A 20752-nucleotide genomic window follows, 5' to 3' on the forward strand; every position below is an offset into this window, starting at 1 on the left:
GTTTGAGTTCTATCAAAGTCAATTTCTCAGAACCTATGAAAGTTTATCGAGCTAACAACTTCGTGAATTCGTTGCTCTTTCGACATGTCACAGTTTGTGTGAAACTGTCAACCATCAAACGTGCAGAGAAAAATCAGCTTTGTAACGACTCACCTCTGTTACAAGTCTCCTTACGTCTTCTCTGCCTATTTACTCTTATATTACCTACATAAATTCAGTTTTATTTACGTAAACAATATAAATATACTTAATTAATATTTATTACATTTAGTGACAAGACCAGCCAATCACTCAAGTAAATGAAACTCGAAGACCGAAATTCCAAGATGTAATTATTACATCTAGATATTCGTCTTCTATATACATATATGACGGAATTACATGAGCGTAAGTAAGCGTTTCACACGCATGAGCCGTCTGAGACAAGCGAGCGTGAATCAAATTGACACTCACCTAATATCACTGCGAATATAATCGGCACCATCTTGTCCGGATCTGGAAATAAAAATGATAATCAGTTTTGATAAGGTTGCAGATGTGTATGAAGGAAGGCATAATGATAAATACTTCGGACATAAAGATCTCACTAGCACCTTAAGTACTCGTAGTTGTGATAGGTGAGATAAAGAAACAGAAATAAACAAATGAAAAAGAGTATAGATAGACCATTAAGGCCCGATTCGACCAAACTTTTATCCGATTATAACTCCTAGTATAACGTAGTACTTATTATTATTCTGTGGTATATAACTAGCACATTGATAGTTTCAGTAGGTATTATGGGAAATATGTCAAAATGTCGAATAATTAACGATTTATTCTGAGATTAATATTTGCTCTTGTTTGATCAAATCTACCCTAAGACATACAAACATATTCCAATAAGAGCCTGAACATTGTATAATTAAGCTATTATACTTTATGTACGAACGACAGCACATCAACCTAAACACAGTGGCATCTTATCTCGTTGTAACACAGGCTATTTTGCAACAAAAATTTATAACTTGATGTGCTGTCGACTGTACATGTATAATAAACAAGTTACTATAGCCTGACCAGGAACATAAAAACCCTGGCATAGAGGTGCGTCAATTGCATTTGATAGTGCAACACTGAGTACAGTCGTACCTGTGTTAAATTAATAGGCTAACTTTATGTATCAGGATTCAGGATTAGTACGGGCTAATTTGATATTTTCATAAATTAACGAAAAAATATTATTATAGGTAACCTGGTTTAAATAAATTAAATGAAACCATCAATCGAGCTAGTAGGATTTATTTTATTATTCATCAATAATCAAATTCAGAACTTGAATATTCAACTGCAATGTTTGCTCATGAACGCTTCAAACTCGGTACTTCTTTCCCAATTCCATAAAATTCAACACTTAGAAAGTGACAAACATTTTTAAAATAGGTAGTTGAAACAAACCACAGCTAATTTTCATAGTGGACTGTACTATGCGATAAACATGTCAGTCAATTTGACAACCTTTGTCGGAAACATTATTCAATGAAAATATTGCCCAAACCCTTAGTATTTCTCTTCGACAAATACTTTAACACATTGTGAACCACTTTTCTTTCACGACTATAAAAAGATTTTAGCAATTTAATTCACAAAATCAATTGCGCACATTTAAAATAAAGTTTGTTTACACTTTGACAGCAATAGACTGACATGCAAGGTGACATGTCAATGAAGTTTTCAGTTACTGTTGCCATTAAAAGAAATTAGTACCATTAGTTTTCCGCAACATGGCGAGGGTTTTTATGTTCCTGGTCGGGCTATACAAGAATTATTATAGGTATTACAGTAAAGAGAATAAATTTTTCATCATCGCCTACCACGGTAGTAAAACGGCCGGGTCACATATTTTGACTAAGGAGTAGAGTTTGTGAAGTTAGGGGCTTATAGAGTTAGGTCGTGTAGAGTTAGAAGCTTGGCTCTACATGAGATCTGATAACTTTTTGACAGTGTCTTCGCAATATTTTAAATGAAAATGTTTTTAGTGGAATTTTGTGTTATCTACGGCGAGCCATGGTACTCACAAATAAAAGTTAATGCGCTTTAAGTTTTATGTAATTAAAATTACTCAGAATTAAATGCCACACAAACTATTTAGCTGAGTCGGTTAAAAATAATTAGCAGAGAACTTAAAACTACAGTTACGCTAGCTAGTTTTGCTAGGCGACAAATCGTTTTAGGTGGCCATATGCCAGTAAAAATAGAGTCCAAAATGGTGTGTTTTGTTCAGGTTACACTAGTTTTGATATTGTGTGCTTAATATGGAAGGTCCCCGAGTCAGCTCCGGGTAGTTCAAACAAAATGGCATGTCTTTAGTGTTTGCAGACCAGAAGTTCATACGAATGGATTGTTTAACTACTTTCTGAGACCTAGTATGTAGAGACGACAGCACCTCAAGTTAAGCCTGAAGTACTCATTTTTTTAAAATACTTTTTTTTTGTTAGGATAAATATCATAAATAGCTGCCTATCATAACTGAGCTAAATCAGACGGACAAAGTTAATTCGTTCGGAAAAAGTTAATTTGTTTATACCTATAAAAAGTCTCCTGTACCTCTAGCATGAACAACTTTCGTTTTCGAATCGTTTGCGTATTCGATAAAATTCGATACTCAATCTTCGAATGAAACGATAAAGTGATAATTTTGATTCTCAGAATAAGTTTCGTGCAACCACATTTCATACTAAGTTCACTTTACGACACGTTCAGAAGGGCGCTGTTGTAGTTTTCTTACTAAATCTTTTGATGGCGATTCGAGTACGCAAACGATTTGAACTCGAAAGTTTTTCGTGCTAGCCGTACTGAGAAGTATTTAAAGTAGGTATGTACTTTAATTCATTCAGTTTCAAAAAGTAATTTGTAACGATATCCCATTGTTAATAAAACTTTTCACGTAAATCGTTCACTCTTTCGTACCTAATATTGAAAGCTCAAGAATTAATCCATAAAATTTAATATCCACTTTGTTTGCAAATAAGTCATTAACCCTTTATTTCAAGAATTGAAAATTCGTTATCGAGCCAGTTCATTGTGAGCACTTACTCGAATCGTTAATTACACTCGAACTTCAGATTTTATTACTATCGTTAAATAAACATTTGAACTCGATAATTTGAGAGTTAATTAAAACCGTCCAATGCCTCAAAGTTTTAGTTTCGTGCCACTCGAACTTCTTGGACCGGTGGTGGCCATCTCTTGTACTTATAATAGAGCGATGAACAACTTCACAGTTAACTGCTGTGGTTGGAAACTTATTATTTAAAAAACTTCAGGTTTTTCTAGTGTATTTTGGAAACAATTCTTTTAACATGAATAATTTAGCAATCTCTTGCAAGTAAGATTTATTGCCTTAAAATAATTTTGTAAGTTAAGTTTAGTAATATTTTCACTTTTTCTGAAACTTTTTTGTATCATTAATTTAGTAGGATTGAATAATTCAATTGTTTTCAAACCTAATATACCTAGTTTAAGATCCCTCTTTTCATTGTTAAAATATTTTCTATTATTAGATAAGAATCTCACATAAGTCATAGTTAGCAATTTCCCTATGCTTTTGGAAGATGTTCAATAATTAAAAAATACAGCTACGCGTAATTTTTGTGAAATACCTACCTAGTTTTTTTTATAAATCCGTTGTTAAAGATTTTGAAACATGGCGATGTCACGTTTTCGATGCCAAATAAAAGAACACGATAACATCGAAATAAACGAATGTTATTCGATGGCACATAACCCGTACGTAGAAAAAATGGAGAAAAGGAATAAAATAATGACGAAATAAAATATAATCGTACGAATATTATAATAACTTGTAATAAAACCTCAGAGTCGGGCTCATTAGAATACGTTCACGGAGTCCATTCCCGATATTGAATATTTTCCCTTAATATACGTCGTTAAATTTAATATTAAGGAAGGGTATCTTCGGGGAATGATTCATCTGCCTGGAACGGTAGTTACGATAAAATTTATTTTGGGTTCACGCCTAACGTGTTATGTAAATAGTTGATAGCAGTCGTTAGGAATGTTTACTATTTTTGGGTTGGTATCATGAGCACAATTATCTAAAGCCCTGTGGAGGTTTAGTACTGGATAACTAAGGCTGGGTTGCACCATGTTTAACAAACGTCAAAAATCTATCAAACGACATATAAAAAGCATCAGTTATAGTTACCGTTAAATTAAGTTAGTGCAACTCAGCTTAAGTATTCATGTTTCCGTTAATGTTAATAATACAAAAACTTATGCTGGGTTGCACCACCTCACTTTCACGGTAACTGTAACGATAACCGGTGCTTTTTGTATGGAGTTTGACAGATTTTTGACGTTTGCAAAAGTTGAAGTAAGATGGTGCAACCCAGCCTTAGTTGCGAAAATTAAAATTCTACTATCTATAATCTTATTTAGTCAAGTCAATTACATAACGCTAATATTGTAAAAAAAAATATTTTGCCTTGCCTATAAAATATTACTGTAAGTAAATCCTTTTTAAGTGTATGTGTAGGACGTTCTTACCTACTTCAGAACTCCGCTACAAGTACTACTAACTACCTACTCGTATCATACTACATATACAGATATAGATAAAAATGAATAGAACTCTCACAATTGCCATTATTATATGTGGAGCACGGCGATAGATTTTTTATTGCCATAGGCAATCAATACGGCCATTGTCCGGTTGTCCTCACATTTTAGGGTTCAGTACACCTTTTGAAAAAAGGAACCCTTAAGATTAAGTGCTTGTGTGTTTAAGGCAGACTTACGTACTATCACATGTTATCAATTTTAATCCAATACTTTGATCATGTTTCTGGTTAAGATTCAATTTTATTTTAATCTCCACTAATATTATAAAGAGGAAAGATTCGATTGTTTCTTTGTATTGAAACAATTCTTTCTTTGTACTGGACCGATTTAAAAAATCTTTTACCTTTGGGTTTCTACATTATCGCTGATGAACATAGGCTATAAAATATTTTCAAAGAAGGAGGTATGAAGTTCGCCGGGTCAGCTGTGTTTACATTATCTGACCCGGCGAACTTATAATAATAATCTGTAAAATATCTTGCCACCTGTAGCTACACTCATACCTAGGATGCGATAAATGACTATGAATAAAGCATACTAAAAGGCCTTGTTACAAAACCGTACTCCATACCCTGACAGGTAGAAATGCCCTAACCGGTGCATCACGCAGCTTACAGAGATTAGAGGTACAAGGCTCTAAGCGGCAACCACATTCAATTATGCTAAGCAGGCTGTGGCAATAAGCCGGGTATCCAGAAACAAAAGGCAATCTAAGTGACTGGTCTGCCGTGATACGAGCCATAATTTATGTGAGCATAATTACATACCCTGTAGGTATATTTGCTTTTAGAAAAGACTTTGAAACCTCACTAAAAGAACTCAACCAATTATTTTGCTTCACTAACCAAAGGAAGCCTTAGAATTAGTAATATTATAAATGCGATAGTAATTCTGTCTGGGTGTCACGCTTTCCCGCCTAAACCACTGAACTGATTTTGATGGAATTTGGCATAGAGATAGTTTGAGTCACGGGAAAGAACAAAGGATAGTTTATCCCGGTTTTTTAATCAGGAACGCGCGCAATAAAGGATTTCTGTGGGTGAAGCCAAGGGCAAAATCGGGAAAAATATTAATTATTATTCATGTATTATTTGTTACGCCGTATTATTCATGTTATTATTATTATGTATTTGTCGGCCGTTTGGAGTAGTGGTTCAGAACGGACTACTATGCCGAGAGGTCCCGGGTTCGATTCCCGGCCGGGCAGAAATTGAAATGATGAATTTTAATTTCTGTGACGGGTCTGGGTGTTTTCTATGTATAATATGTATGTATTTACAAAAAAAAAGTATTTAAGTACGTTTATATCCGTTGTCCAGTACCCATAGTACAAGCTTTGCTTAGTTTGGGACTAGCGGCGCGGTGTAAAATGTCCAAGGATATTTATTTTTTATTTATTTTATGTAACTGAGGACTCATTTTCAATAACTAACATATTAATTTCTTCTACAAAGCTTTCGTGAGCAGAGCGATGAACTTTGATGACCCAGAGGAGAGTTCTATTTCCAGGTGAATCACACATAGTGTAAAATTACTTTGTGTTCATAACTTATTTAAGATTGGTTTACGACGTAAACGTAAACTTTACGTCAACTTTTTCGTCTGAAAAAATACTTTTGCTCAGTTTTATTTAAACCTGCACATTATAAGAAAAATACCACTAATATTCGCCCTTACATTTGAAATTAAATCTTTTAACGCATCATTTAAATTAACAAAATTGAATTTTCTTTTTCAATTATTAATGTTTACGTTAAAAGAAAATTTTGTTCAATAAAATAAGTGAATTATAAAGCGCTTACATTAAATTTATTCAGCGATATTCAGATTTATATCAAATTATTACGTTAAATACTTAAAATATGATAAATATTACAATTTACCAAGCACGACGCATAATGACGGGATTACGGTAAAATCCTGCTCGATACAAAATACGGCGGTTAAATGAAAACTCTTTGTCCAGGCGGAGTTGAAACATGCACATATTTTTACACCTGACTCTCCTCATTGTATCCAGACAATATGCCGTGGTCCCACAGGAGATAGGTGACTTTATTTGTCGTCGGATTATGCGAGCTCGGACAAAACGTGCAATATTTTAATATACAGCACTGTGAAACGCGTGCACTGTGCAGTTAGAGTGGCAGCGATGAATCGTCCGTAGTTCGCAGATGCAAATTTAATATTATCATAAATGTAATTAGTTAATTCCCTTTTAAAATCCTTAGAACCGTTATTAATGGATTGTATTTTACCGGCTATCTCAAAATCATAAACAGTGTATTTCAACAACCCGAACCATATCGCAATCTAATGTATAGATCACGCCATCTCTTGTTAAAACGGCGAATTTCACACATTAAAAAATAAAACCTCCACCTGAAATCGGCGAAGGCTGCTCATTTATTTAAACACTCGTGTGTTTATTCCTCTATTTCAAACATGTAATTACAAGCGCACAAAATTTCCTTCACTTGGCCATTACTTCCTCAGCAATGCCACATGTTTCATTTAACAATCATTCCGCAACCAACGGGGGCTTGTTAAAATTGAAACATAAGCGCCCCAAAAACTCCCCTAATAAGCATGTTGGTGTAGGTTCGGGCTTCAGCAACAGACATTTCATTTGTTGAGGCTCGACTAATTTAACTGTCAGGCGAAAATTGCGTCCGGGGCAAACAAATTGCTCCAATATATCGTTTTGCCTTATAAGCGGAAATATTATCTCCTATGTTAGCGGGAAGACTTCAGAATGCCATGTTATTTCGGTAGCAATCAATAGAGCCGGCTCGTAGCACTTCGTAGCTATTTTGGTGCTACGAACTACGGTATGCTGCTACGACTGTCTACGGACCGCAAATAGAAGACGTTTTAACGTAAAATTTTTAGTAGAAATGTTAAAATAAATCGTTTAACTAGTTATTTTGTTACTCAAACTTAATGTTGAATAGTTGGTTTAAGTTTAGTCGATAAAATAAAACTTTGTATTTTTTGTGGAAACTCTAAAACAGAAACATTTTGTAGGTACTTCAGTAAGTTTCACTAAATCAGTTTAAAATTTGCATGATTTTACCAAAACAAAGTTATAAGTCAGTCAATTTATCAAAGTTTCGCGAAATCAAGAGATAACATTGTACAAGGTCTATTTCTGTATTGAGCTCACTTTTTTGTTTAGAATAATCTGCGTAGTTAGTCAGTTACTTCGCGATATTCATTCTACAGACTTTATCTTTCAAAAGATTTTGTTTTCTTTTTATTTATCATTTAGGATGCCTTAAACCTGATTCTTACAGCTCTTTAGTACAAGAAATAATTATAAACAACTTGGAATTACCACAAACTAATGTTTGGGAATCCTCAATTGAATGATAAAACAGGTGTTAACTTTAAGACATCGCACGTGCCCAAGGAACAATACCGCGGTTTTACGGCTTGTCATTGGACACCACCATGGAACAACAAGAAGTGACAAAGACCAAAGAGTAACCAGACAGAATATTTTAAAGTCAAATTAATGTAGTTTGTGAGTAAATATCAGTAAAATACTTTATGGCCTAAACCACATAGTACCTAGTAATAAAAATGAATCACGTTGTTTTAATACTCATATTACGATTTTAAATTTATTTCTGATCTAATGTAAATCAGGGGAAACCCTCTAAGTAAAAAACGCTACTTTTTATCGACAAAAAGTTATTTGAGAACGAAATAACGTGTACTTTTTCATGTGTCAATTTCCTCGACATAAAAGTGTCGAGAGAAATAATTTACATGAGCAATTTATAATCTCAATAAAAGGTATTCGAATAGTGTGGGTTTTATGTTATTTAAAACAACTTTTTAAAAGTTTTGAACACTTACCGCGTTCGACAAACTTCCGAACCACTTCCAATAACAATCAAAATTCGAGTCATATCACAAACACTGGATCTACATTGTTCTTTTCCAGTTTAAATGGTTTTTGAACTACTTTTTGCACTTTCGGGATGCATCGCGCCAAATCTGAGTCGAGACGGCAGCGACGCCGGTCCACCGGGGCCAGTGGTTCGCGCGCGACTGACTGAGGACGGCTGCCGAGCGCTCTTCCTCAATACATAAACGCCTCTATATACCGATTTATATATTTACCCGCACTCATACATATTTAACTTTTTTCCCATTTCACGTCGTTTATTCGCCGTATGTGAGGCGCGGGCAGTGTGTGTGTGCCACCATTCGAACCGAACGCCCCGCACCTCTATTTACGTGTTTTAGAAAGGGTAAAGCTTTTATACCTTTCCTTTCTACTATTTCGCTGTGTAGTTGAACGCAATGCTGTGAATGCCGCACCGCGAAATATTTCGTTTCGATTTATGAGTCTCGTTTTTGTGTGTAATATTTTTTCGGTTGGGGTTTTATCAATTTCGGTGGATCGCTATTGCGGTGAAGTGGGCACTGAAAGCAGGCTGGCTCTTTGGCGAAACGGATGAGTCCTAATTTGTGTTTCTAGTGCTTTTCATCTGATGATATTGACTACCGCAATTCGCATAAGAGCGCTCTATGAAATCCTTTTTTTTTTCATTGAGAACATTTTTTTATGTCCCCAATAAAAAATCTACCAATGGAATTGGAAGATTTGCTAGTGACACACTCAAAACAAAAGCTTAGAAGCCTTCATCGCATTAAAATGTACCCAATAGATACGGATTATCTCTACTTGGTAACGTTCATAATTAATGGCGCCATCCATCACGGAGTCAGTTTCCCATTTTCACTAAGTGGTCTTGTTTACGCCTTTTTGTGATACAAATAATTGTTATTTTAGATATATCCATTTGTCGATATCTTTTAATTTAAATTTCCCTTTAGTTATCTTTACGACTACGAGTTGAAACTTAGAGAGATATTAAGTATTAATAAAATAATCCAGTCCAGATAATGCCTGACTTACCGCTTGTTGATTTTGAAGCTTTTGAGAAAATCGAGTACGATTAGAAGACAAATACACAAGTAACTTGTGTCTTAGTACCAATTTTTGCTTTAATTCTACTTCTCATAACTTTTCTACCTTCTTAATCCCTTACCTTTAATAAACTTTTATTACCAGCAGGAAAACTTGGAAAGTTTGAAGAGTGTTCTAGTAGAAAACGTTATCTAAAGAAACAGCAGCAATCCATCTCCATCCATCTTCCTGGGACATAAACGCAATACGCTACAGATAGTTTGTGATAAACCCCTGGTACGTGATATATCGGTGCGTTAGAACTGCTTTTATTACGTCTTTTTACAGGTTAATGCAATTCCGTAACTACATTTGCAATTTGGTGTTAGCACTTAATAAATATGGATGTATTTAAATTCATTCCTCTATGCAATGTGTGATAGAAGCTGCAAAAACAGATTTTATATAGATAATTTTTCGCTGCAGTTCTAACCATGCGTAAGTCTTTAATTATTGTAAATAACTTAGCTGTATTTTAGAACTTTTGTCAAGCATTAAACGCAAGTTTGTGAAAACATGCACGTCTTATGATCTTAGAAAAGTTTCTAGGAAACAGAGCACGACAAACATATTTTTCAGGTTTTCTACTTTTTTTATCACAGTTTTCATTGTATGCGAGAAAAAATAATGTCCTTCCTTAAACAAATGTAGAAGCATCCAAAGTATCTTCTATAATACTACGAAATTAAGATTATTTTAACAAAGCAAAGATACTAACTAAGTAACTTCAACAAAGTTAGTGCAGTTTAGAAATGTTTTCCACAACAAAAGCTTCAGTTCAAAGAAAAATTCGTTATCCGGCTTCATTCATCCTCTGAGTATTTCGATGGTACCTACCTAGATACCCACTGTTCTCAAAGTTAGCGAAGTGATAAAACTTTCCACACTTACCCACTAGTGAACACGGCTAAGATTTCTCAAAGACAAATACAGATTTCCAACTAATTACAAGTTATTATGTTCTCAACAATACGCAGGTATCATCATTCTGACTTCGTGCATGTAAGATGCAAAATAAGAAAGGAAATAAAATTAAACAGTAGGTTTTTTCAATTCAAACAGGAATTCAAACATGACTTCTAAGTCATAGCTCTAGCTATAAGAGATAAAATTGATTGTTAAGTATATTTATTTCATTAAAAAAATTGCTATTGTTTATTTTGTGTTTCGTTAATTTGTTTAATTTTACCATTGAAATATTTAAATATAAGCTACAAAATATCGCCATCATCATCGTCATCATTTCAGCCAAAGGACATCCACTGCTAAACATAACTCTCTAAAAAAAAATCATACGTACTTATTTCGTGTCAACAGTTTAGAAGCCATATCTGTAAGTTACACGTGCTTCCGAGTGTGGGCGCCGCCCGACTGCGCCCTCTGAAGGCGCCGCCCGCCCAGTCCGCTTGCTATTTTTTGTCTGCTACCCGTTTCGTTTTGTTACCAGTAATTACTCCGCTTTCAAACGTCTTACAAGTGTACCTTTTTGCTGCTAAACTAGACCCACCATCAATTACTTGGAAGGAAACGTATTCTAGGGTAGGTAGATTACAGTCTTGTACTGAGTAATTTATTTTTTTAACTATTTAGCATCATAGGAAAAACAAGAAAAAAAATGTAAAAGGAAATACATGAAACTCTTTTTTAACTAGACTTCAGTTATTACCTTCGTAAAGATCCTGATAATTTGTTGTACAAAATAAAACGTACTAATGTGCTATTATTTATTCTGTGGTGCTAGTTTTTATCAATATTAAACCTATAAATACCAAGAGATAAATAAAAAATAGTAATGGGAGCAACACAGCCAAGCTATCGATCATGGTATATACTACAATGATATATTCGTATGTAGAAGCTCATAAACAATTGTGCCAATATTACAGCATTGAGAAGACAACAAGACAAATGTATACGTGAACAAATGGGTCCTGAAGGAGAGGCTCACGGGGAAATATGGAAACTATCCGGCGTAACCTCCATGAGACCCTATGGCTCGACCCTTACAATCCCTATCTTAATAGCAAACATTGATTTAGATATGGGACACCTTCATATTGATATGAAGGTCCGGTATGAAGTAACTTGAGTAGGCAGTGAGTCGTTTTTTATTTTATTTCAGCTTAAACTTAACATTGTGGCATCTTATGCCGTTGTGATAGAAGCGAATTTAAATTAAACGTAAATGTTTTAATATTTTCAAAAAAATATCTTTATGTTTACAATAATTAAATTCACTTTGGTTTGTTTTTAACTTTATACAAAACTATTTTTTTATAACCAGGCTGAGTTATTTTTCAAACAAAATTTTCATATTTATGTCAAATGTAGCAGCAATACGTTCTAACACATACAAACTTACCTATATGAAGCTTTCTTGAAAGTTATGCACTAAGCAATCTCAATTCCATTAAGATAAAATTCCGCTAGCAAGCTTATCTTAATTAAGCTTTTTAAAATTCTTAAATGCACCGCGCAACGGGATGGGAACTGCTGACAACACGCCTTCAAGGATTAGCCGCGGCAACCGTAATGGAAGTGGATGATTTAGTGCATCCAAAAATACATACTTACCAATAGAATAGCATAGCGTATTCACTGGTTCGGTGGTGTTTTTTTTTATTGAACAGGAGGCAAAATGGGGGAGGAGGAGGCTGTGGCGTCAAAACCTTTTAAACCCTATTGCCCACAATAAAATTTAGCTTGAGTGTTTGATATGTCACAGAAACTCTTTGTCGCGTCTCAAGAATTAATTGATTTCTTCATGATTGTCAAGCTAATGGACAGTCCACTACCGAACGAAAGCCCAACGATGTCCCGCTGTTTGAATTCAACCACTGCCTGCCTATCATCTGGAAGTCGTCGGTCTATCGGGATAGATTTCTTAGGTACCAAAGCTTAATTCATTCTTAAATATGATTTTAATTCATTCATAAATTCTTCGAAAATGATAGTTAATATGAAAATAAACCCGAAATTTCACATTCGAAAATATCCTGGGGGAAATGATTTCCGATTTTTCTGCTTTAAAACATAACTGCGTACGGTGTGTAGTAAAGTTACGAGTAGATGCAAAAACGTCAAAAGTTTTGTAACCATGTTTACTGGTCAATATACTTTTTTGATGAAAGGTTACATGAACCATAAACAAGATTTATGGTCACCGGTCGCAGCGTGCTGTCAACAGTGTCATTTCAAATTTACGACTGCCGAGGCTGGCTGGGGGTCGCAGAACGTTAACGTGGACTGACAAACTAATTCAGTGATTACTGATTAGTGATAGCTTTTTGTTTTCGCCATATTTTACCATAGATCTTTGAAAAAACATTAGTCAGCACGTTCTGCTGACGTCAAAGCTTTATACGTGCTGTACAATGAACATCCCACGTTTTACAGTGTTTTAATTTTACTATGAATTCTGTGCAAAGAATTCCGGGAAAAAGGACCAAATTTTGATTTTTAGGTTTGTCACCCTGTAGCTTAGGGTAATTGGTATTTAGGCAGTTTGATTTTTACGACAGAAATTATTTACGAATACTTGTCACGATCACGAAAAAGATTTTTACTTTTTCATTGTAATTTAATCTTTGCTACCTATAAGTACCTGAGTAAATAACATGCCTTTACCCATTTTTGTGCTTGTGACTGTACATCCATTAAACCAAACGTACTCGTATGCGCTAATTACGCAAACGTTCGCCACTGTGGCGTTCGATTTCAATTCTTGACTGCTGACTGTTTGCTGGAATGCGGACCGCACCAAAAGGCTTCATAGCGAATGGCACTTCAGACCCGCACTAGCACATTGTGTGGCCACCGCACGAGTCTGGTATTGCAGCCCTTTGGCAGCACCAATTAAAACCTGATTATTTTAGATTCCAATTTGCACACTGGAATATTCGGCATTTGGGACATTCATTACTTGTGCTGCATGAGGAATGACGCATAACAAAGAAAATAATAATTATAATTACTTACAGAACATCTGCCTCTCATTAAATACATTCTTAAAACCTACTTGTAACTCAATTAATCCCTAAGTAGTAGTAGATCCCTACTCTATTAAATGTACCTTTAACTTCAAAAACAATAGCATAGATGACAGAATGACATACCTATAATAATTACTATAACGTCTACAATGGCGAAACAAACAAACCTGAAGAAAAATCATGTACGATAAAAAATATAGCTACGAACATAAGCCACTTAGTTAACACTTTATTACAAGCCTCTCCATACGCCATCGATTTCCGATACGAGTTTATTAATTTGCGAGATGATTTAATGCGATTATAACGAGTTATGTGACCTACAAATAAGTTACAGGAATATTTCGTGTTCAGCGTTCATTCGATTATACAAAAAGAGACGGGAAACTTGTACGGATATATCCAAAAAGTATCGATATGAGAACTAACTAAAAACCTGGTGTGAGACTACATGAAACAGTGGGCTGAGTGTGAGTTTACATTAAACGTCCTCACTAGTGAGCGCGTTAAAAAATGTATGACAATTTTAGTTCTTGAACGTTTCCGCTAGGGGCGCTGTACAATCCGTCATACATTTAATGTCATTTTTTGACGCGCTATTATTAAATAATATAAAGTCAATTACCTACTTCCAACATTTGATTTTATTCGTACTAAGTTTTTCAATATTACGTGCATGCAAAAAACTATAAACTTTTTTGTTATTACTTTTGTATGTATGTATACGTAGGTAGTAGGTGTGAGCGGATAAATTGCACTGTGCAATCTAGCAGAAATAGTTTTTGTTCAAACATTCTCGTATTTCGGGCAAAAGTTCCATATAAAAGCTTTGTTCTGTACCTACTACGCGTGGTTGATTTACTAGAATATCCAAGTCGAATGTATGTAGCCATATATCTACCTTTAACATTTAAAAATTTATACAAAAACTTTTTGTATAGCTTCCGTGTTTTGAAAATTTTTATTGTTGTACCAGTCAACAGGTCAACAGTCAGGTGATCCGTCTGCTCGTTTGCCTCCTGTAACATAAAAAAAACAAACACAGTCATACTAGTCATAGTCATCTCATCTCCGCCATCGTCTGTTTTTCATTTGGTAATTAATTGGTCTAATTAATCATGCGAAATACAGCTGCTTTAGTCAAGTTTTGAATCTTCAAATGACCTTACCTTACTTTCAGGTCAGGTCAAGTTTGCAGGAATCGATCAAGCTTAATTATATACCTACTCTGCTCGGGTAAAGGTATAGGTAAGTAATTACTAATCATTAATAACAGGACCAAGTTTTAATTGTCACCTCTATCCAGTATTTATTTGCTGCCTTACCTATGTAAAGCGATAAGAATATTATTTAAACCAATCCATCTTCTAGATAAGAATAGTAAATGTCAGTATCACGCTGTTCAAAAAATGTTACAATCTCGGAATTGCATTATTTTAAAAATAACTTCCGGAAAAAACTTTTCGAAATGTTGTTATTAAAAATAATAATTATTCAAAAAAATCTCATAAAACATTTTATTTTTGCAAGTAGGCTTAAAAAGCACTTTTACACGTCCCTGTAATACTAACCAACTACAATATTTTATTAAATTGTTCATCATATTACATAATAATACTTATATGTAAATACAATTCTCGTAGAAAAATCATTCCACCAATTTCCAATTAATTCAGAAATATGAACACAGTCATTATTCTCTGTTTATTGGACGGCACGCTAGATTAAATAGGTTATCAATCTAAAGTATTATTTATATACAAAAACTTTTAATAAAAAAATGTGAATAGGTATGACCCAAGTCTAAAACGACGTAGGTTATTTTTTGTGAAATCATATTAAATATTGCGAATGTGGGTTGTTTTTACAGATCGCAAATTGTTGTAGTTATTTCAGTTTATTTTTTATTTATTTTTCGGGTCTGCTATTTTTCATACGCAACACATTTTTATTTAATAACTTTAATAATAATCAACTAATCATAATTTAAATAGGCATCAATTAAGTTGAGACCCAAAAAGTCCCGGGATGTTGAGACAGTCCCGGGGCTACAAACTCTAATCATGGAACAGAGACAGCCGAATCTCGCGCCATCGACTCTGCATAACAAATGCGGGTTATAAATAACGGCCCTCCGACAAATGTATCTTATTACTCACTCATCACGATAGCCAAATTGAATCTTTTATGTCTCATTCACCTGAAATTTCTTTTGTGACTGCCATCATAAATATTTCTCCTTTGTCCGTGTTGTGTTTCGATTACTCTTTGTGTACCTTAATCGTCATGGAAAAAGATTTCTCTCACATTGAATAGCCTGAAACAACTACTTTGCTATTTTTACAAACATGTGGGATGCATATCATTTTCGAAAGTTTTTGAACTTTTTTTCGATACGTATACGAATGACGCATAGACAGTACCTCTAGTAGGAAAAACTTTCGAGTTCGTTTCGTTGCGTATTCAAAGTGTCATCGAAAAATTTTGTATGAAAAATTAAACAGCGCCCCCTAGGGCGGCTATAATATAGGGGGCGCTGTTTAATTTTTCATACAAAATTTTTCGATGACACTTTGAATACGCAACGAAACGAACTCGAAAGTTTTTCCTACTAGAGGTACAGTTCGTTTTAGTACACGTATGCTGTCAGTAGGTAATGTTACAGTAGTAGCCATGTAAATAAGGAACAGGTCACACTTGGCTGCGTGGCAGTACTGGTAGTGTGGCCATGGCCTATTCGACCGTCGGCCTGCCAGCTGTATTGACATTGCTGTCGGGAGCCGTCAAGGGACAGCCGAATTAGTTCTAGAAGCTTCGTGTACATGACAGCCAAACTATCTATTTGATTTATATAGGAATAGTGACTCCATTTTATGAGTTTCTTTTCGTAGGTGTACAGGTTCTGGGCCAAGCTTCCATACATTTTGGGACATCACCTTTATTAAAACATCTATGATGATTGATTTTGTTTTATCTACAATATTCAAGCTGTACTATTTTGGGACTAGGATATTTATTTATCGGTGGTTGATAAACTGACGAAGTTAAGAATCTGGTATATTCGTAGCTGGTAGTGGCTTCATTTAAAAAGTCTTCACTCATCATGATGAATTGATGTGATAATTGAAAAAGTTTATCACTGACGTTCGATGTTACCTACGTTAGTAACCGGCATCCGAAGGTATTCCACATTATTCATCTGGAATCGATTCTTCTTGACGTTTTGCCGAAACCTATCAAGCATTTTAAGTTAAGCAGGCGTCAAGGTCGGGGTTTGTATCAACATAAAAGAAATAGGTAGAGTATTTTTAACGGCAAAGAGGTGACTGGACCAGGTAGTCTACCACCAGGGAGAGGTGGCAGGTGATCGTGCGGAGAGCTGTATCCGCCTCTACAATCGACATGGACGTCTCAACGTAACCACGACCCAAAAGAGATCTACGTAGGTATGTCATGTACCTAAATAATGACTTAGCTCACATGACATTGGCAAACGTAGAAACATAACATATTGATATTGATAAGGATGAAGACGTATAAGTGCCGTTTTAAATAGCTGCTCCAAGAATCCAAGACCAAAAATTGGACACACTGATCATCAATCTATTGGATACTCTATAAGGACTTTTACAGTGTTACCTTACTGCATTATCCCGTACGCTATGACGTAACGGAAACTTACATTTTTTCTATTCACTTTGTTCGAAAATACAGGAGCGATGACCTCGAACTCTCCCGGTCTGATTTTGTTGGGAGCACACTTTGCGTCAAATTGAAACCATTAGGGGAAAACGTGTTTTTCGGAAGGGATAAGTAAGCTCTCGATTGATGGTGTGAAAGGCACTCATTTCCCGCTTTCACGTTATTCAGATATTAATGTTTTTGAAAGAATATTTTTAATGCACGTGACATATTAATATTTTGGAAATGGGTATGACATAAACTGACATGATAATGATTATTATTACATTAGCATTTAAGGTGTGTTTACTAACCACACTATGAACTATGAGTTGTTCGAAATAAAAACTTTTTATTTTATTTATTTATAAACTCCGAATTTTTAGCCCAGAATGGGTTATAAAATAAAGAGTAATAAAAGTATTTTATTATTTTCTGCAAACAGGCTTTACACGTCCGCGTATTGTATAAGTTTGAGTGTCAAGTGAAAAGCAAGTCCATCAAGAACAATCGTAAGTAAAATCTATTTTCTATTTGGGATAACAGATGGCGCTGTGCTCCTTTAGCTCGCGCTAACATTTGTTTTTTTCCTGGCTTTATATACCTCCTGGAAATGTATGCCCACCCAGGTTCAGCTAGGTTCAACTAGGTTCATCACATAGCTTAGCTTTGAATCTCAATAAATGATGCTATTGCCTGTAAAATAGCTTTCATTTTCCCATGCACACCTCGCTATCGTAGGGTTGTACATGGTCCTTCGAGCCGGATGTACTATAACAGTACTTTCTCCGGTTACAGCGTTCCTGGTTGGAGCGCATCACCGTAGTGGACGACGACGGCGGGTCGTCCGTCCATCTGGTGTCTACGGCGACTGCACGTGGCGCAGTCGGTTCATCGGGTCCAGCCCACATCGGAGCGGCGTCTACGAGGAGACGCTGCATCATCAGCGGCAGCGGCGCAGTCGGAGCGACGGCGCGCTGCAGCAGCAGCACGTGTTACGGCGTGCGGCTTCGGGAAGGTGTGGTGCCGGCGGGATTCGGTAGTGAGGTGAAAAGTGCGGGAAAACTGTGAGTACGGTCAAATATCTATGTAACGGGAAATAGTGTTGTGTTTGAAGATTTGGAATCAAGTGTCACGGGACTTAGTAAATTCAATTAACTTCGGGGACTTAGAATTTGAAGAAAATTGGGACTTAGAAAAATTTGTAGAATTTAGTTTAGGACTTAGAATAATTTTATGAAAAACGAGGGAACGGGGAATCCATGCCGGATTTCAATCAGGATTTAATTAAGTTCAAACACTTAGAATAATTTTGTGAAAATTTTTAAGACAGAATAATTTTGTAAATTCTATTGGAACATTTTGGACTTTAACTTTTTGCGCAATAATGGAGGAATTAATAAGATTGCAATCTGATATTAGAAGTCAAATTTCAAGGGGACTAGTTAATTTCAAGAAATCTCCAAAGGAGAGGTTAAGTGAAGCTTACTGTCAGACTCGGTTAGAAAATCTCGAACAACAATGGAAAATTTTCATCAATAATCACGCGGCAATAGTAAGGCAAGCCGACTCTGACAATGAACTTTACAAACTCTATGCTGATGAGGATATCTATGAAAACACGGAGGACACTTACATAGAGTTTAAGAGTGTGTTGAGGTTTGCATTAAGTAAGTTGAGTCCACCAGTGTCATCAGAATCGGGGAAACCAGTAATTGTAACGGCTAGTAATGGTAATAGTAATTACAGTGAAGCGGCCAAAAATCTGTATTCCTCAATTCTCAGGAAAATATTCCGAATGGCAAACTTTCAAAGATATGTTCATGTCTTTGATTCATTGTAATGATAGTTTGGGTAATGTGGAAAAGCTTCATTATTTGAAAGGTTATGTAACGGGGGAAGCTGAGCAACTCATTCGACAGATTCCAGTGTCGGCTGATAATTATGTGCGCGCCTGGACTCTGCTAAATGAGCGGTTCAACAATAAAAAGTATATGTCAAATTGTATAATCAAACGGTTGCTGAGTCAAAGAAACCTCAGTAACGAAGTATCTTCAGGTTTGAAGGATTTGATTGACACAACAACCGATTGTCTGGATGGGTTAAGGAATTTAAATATTGATGTCAGTAACTGGGATATATTGGTAATACACATTTTGTCGTTGAAGTTAGATCCGGAAACTAAAAAACAATGGGAGTTACATGTCAGTAGTAATGTGAGTAGCGATTGTTTGCCAACATATGAACAGTTTAAATGTTTTATTACCCAAAGATACAGGGCTTTAGAATTCATAGAACCAAATAAATATCACAGAAATGTACAGGTTGAAAATAATCAGGGAAAATTAAACACTTTTCATGTTTCAAAACAGAGTTGTATTTATTGCGGACAGGAACATAAACTAAATTATTGCTCACAATTCATGAAAGTAAGTGTTGATGATCGTCGTGATTTTGTGCGGCAAAAACGGTTAGTTATGCTTCAATTGTTTGGGGTTGGGTCATTTGGCTAGGGATTGTAAAAATAACACACGTTGCAAAATCTGTAGGAGACTCCATCACACTTTGCTGCATCTGGCGGGTTCTTCATCTGAAACAAAAAACAAAATTACGGAAAGGTCGGGAAGGTCAGGTGAGGATAGGGAGCAAGGGTCGTCAGCAGCAGTGGTCGGTTGCACACTTACTGAACAGGCAGTAGGTGGGGAGGGAAACATCACTTCTTGTTTTTCGGCGGAAACGGGTAAACAGGTATTGTTAGCTACAGCTGTGGTGAAGGTTGAGGCTAACAACGAGACACGGCAATCGGTACGCGCTTTGTTAGATCAGGGATCGCAGGCGTCATTTGTGACCGAATCAACGGTACAATTATTGGGATTAAAAAAGCCAAGGGCAAATAACGTTGTATCAGGTTTGGGTGGGAACAAAAAGGTTATCACAAATTCTACGGTTACTATCAACTTGGAATCACGGGTCGATCCTCAAATCAAAATCTCGGTTAAGGCTTACGTGTTGAGTAAAATCACAGCTTTTCTTCCAATTAAAAAAGTTGTTGATTTAAACGGATTAGACTTAACAGGGATTATCTTGGCTGATCCTGAATACCATACACCCAACAAAATCGACATGTTGTTAGGCGCGGATGTGTACGGGCAGGTTCTGCAAGACGGGTTTAGGAAGAGTATACCGGGTGGAGTAATTGCACAAGCTACCAGTTTAGGGTGGATCATTTCGGGTACAGTAACTGATTTAAAGAAGCAGTCGAATAGCATGGTAGTGATGCATTCACTGGTTGATCATAATGAGACTTTGAAGAAGAGAGTTTGGAAATTGAAGAACGAACAAAAGAAAAGGAATGAAAGGTGGATGAATGATTAAGAAATGAAATGTGAAGAGTTGTATAGGAACGCGGTAAAAAGACAGGAAGATAGGGACAGCACACGAGTACGGGTTGTGTGCGACAGTTCATGTAAAG

At 35.7% G+C, this 20752-nt stretch overlaps 1 protein-coding gene across 1 annotated transcript in view; it reads right to left on the reverse strand.

Moving 5' to 3' along the window:
* The window catches only part of LOC135080870 (cell adhesion molecule Dscam2-like), a 99364-nt gene extending 90716 nt beyond the window's left edge, over positions 1 to 8648 (reverse strand). The window contains exons 1-2 of the mRNA XM_063975598.1: positions 8488 to 8648; positions 454 to 495 (exon numbers count right to left, since the gene is read on the reverse strand). Of these exons, the coding sequence (XP_063831668.1) occupies positions 454 to 484 (31 nt within the window). The 5' untranslated portion in view covers positions 485 to 495; positions 8488 to 8648. The remainder of the gene's footprint in view (positions 1 to 453; positions 496 to 8487) is intronic.
* Positions 8649 to 20752: the final 12104 nt, after the last annotated feature.

This window comes from Ostrinia nubilalis, chromosome 18 (assembly GCF_963855985.1).
Source record: "Ostrinia nubilalis chromosome 18, ilOstNubi1.1, whole genome shotgun sequence".
NCBI lineage: Eukaryota > Metazoa > Arthropoda > Insecta > Lepidoptera > Crambidae > Ostrinia > Ostrinia nubilalis.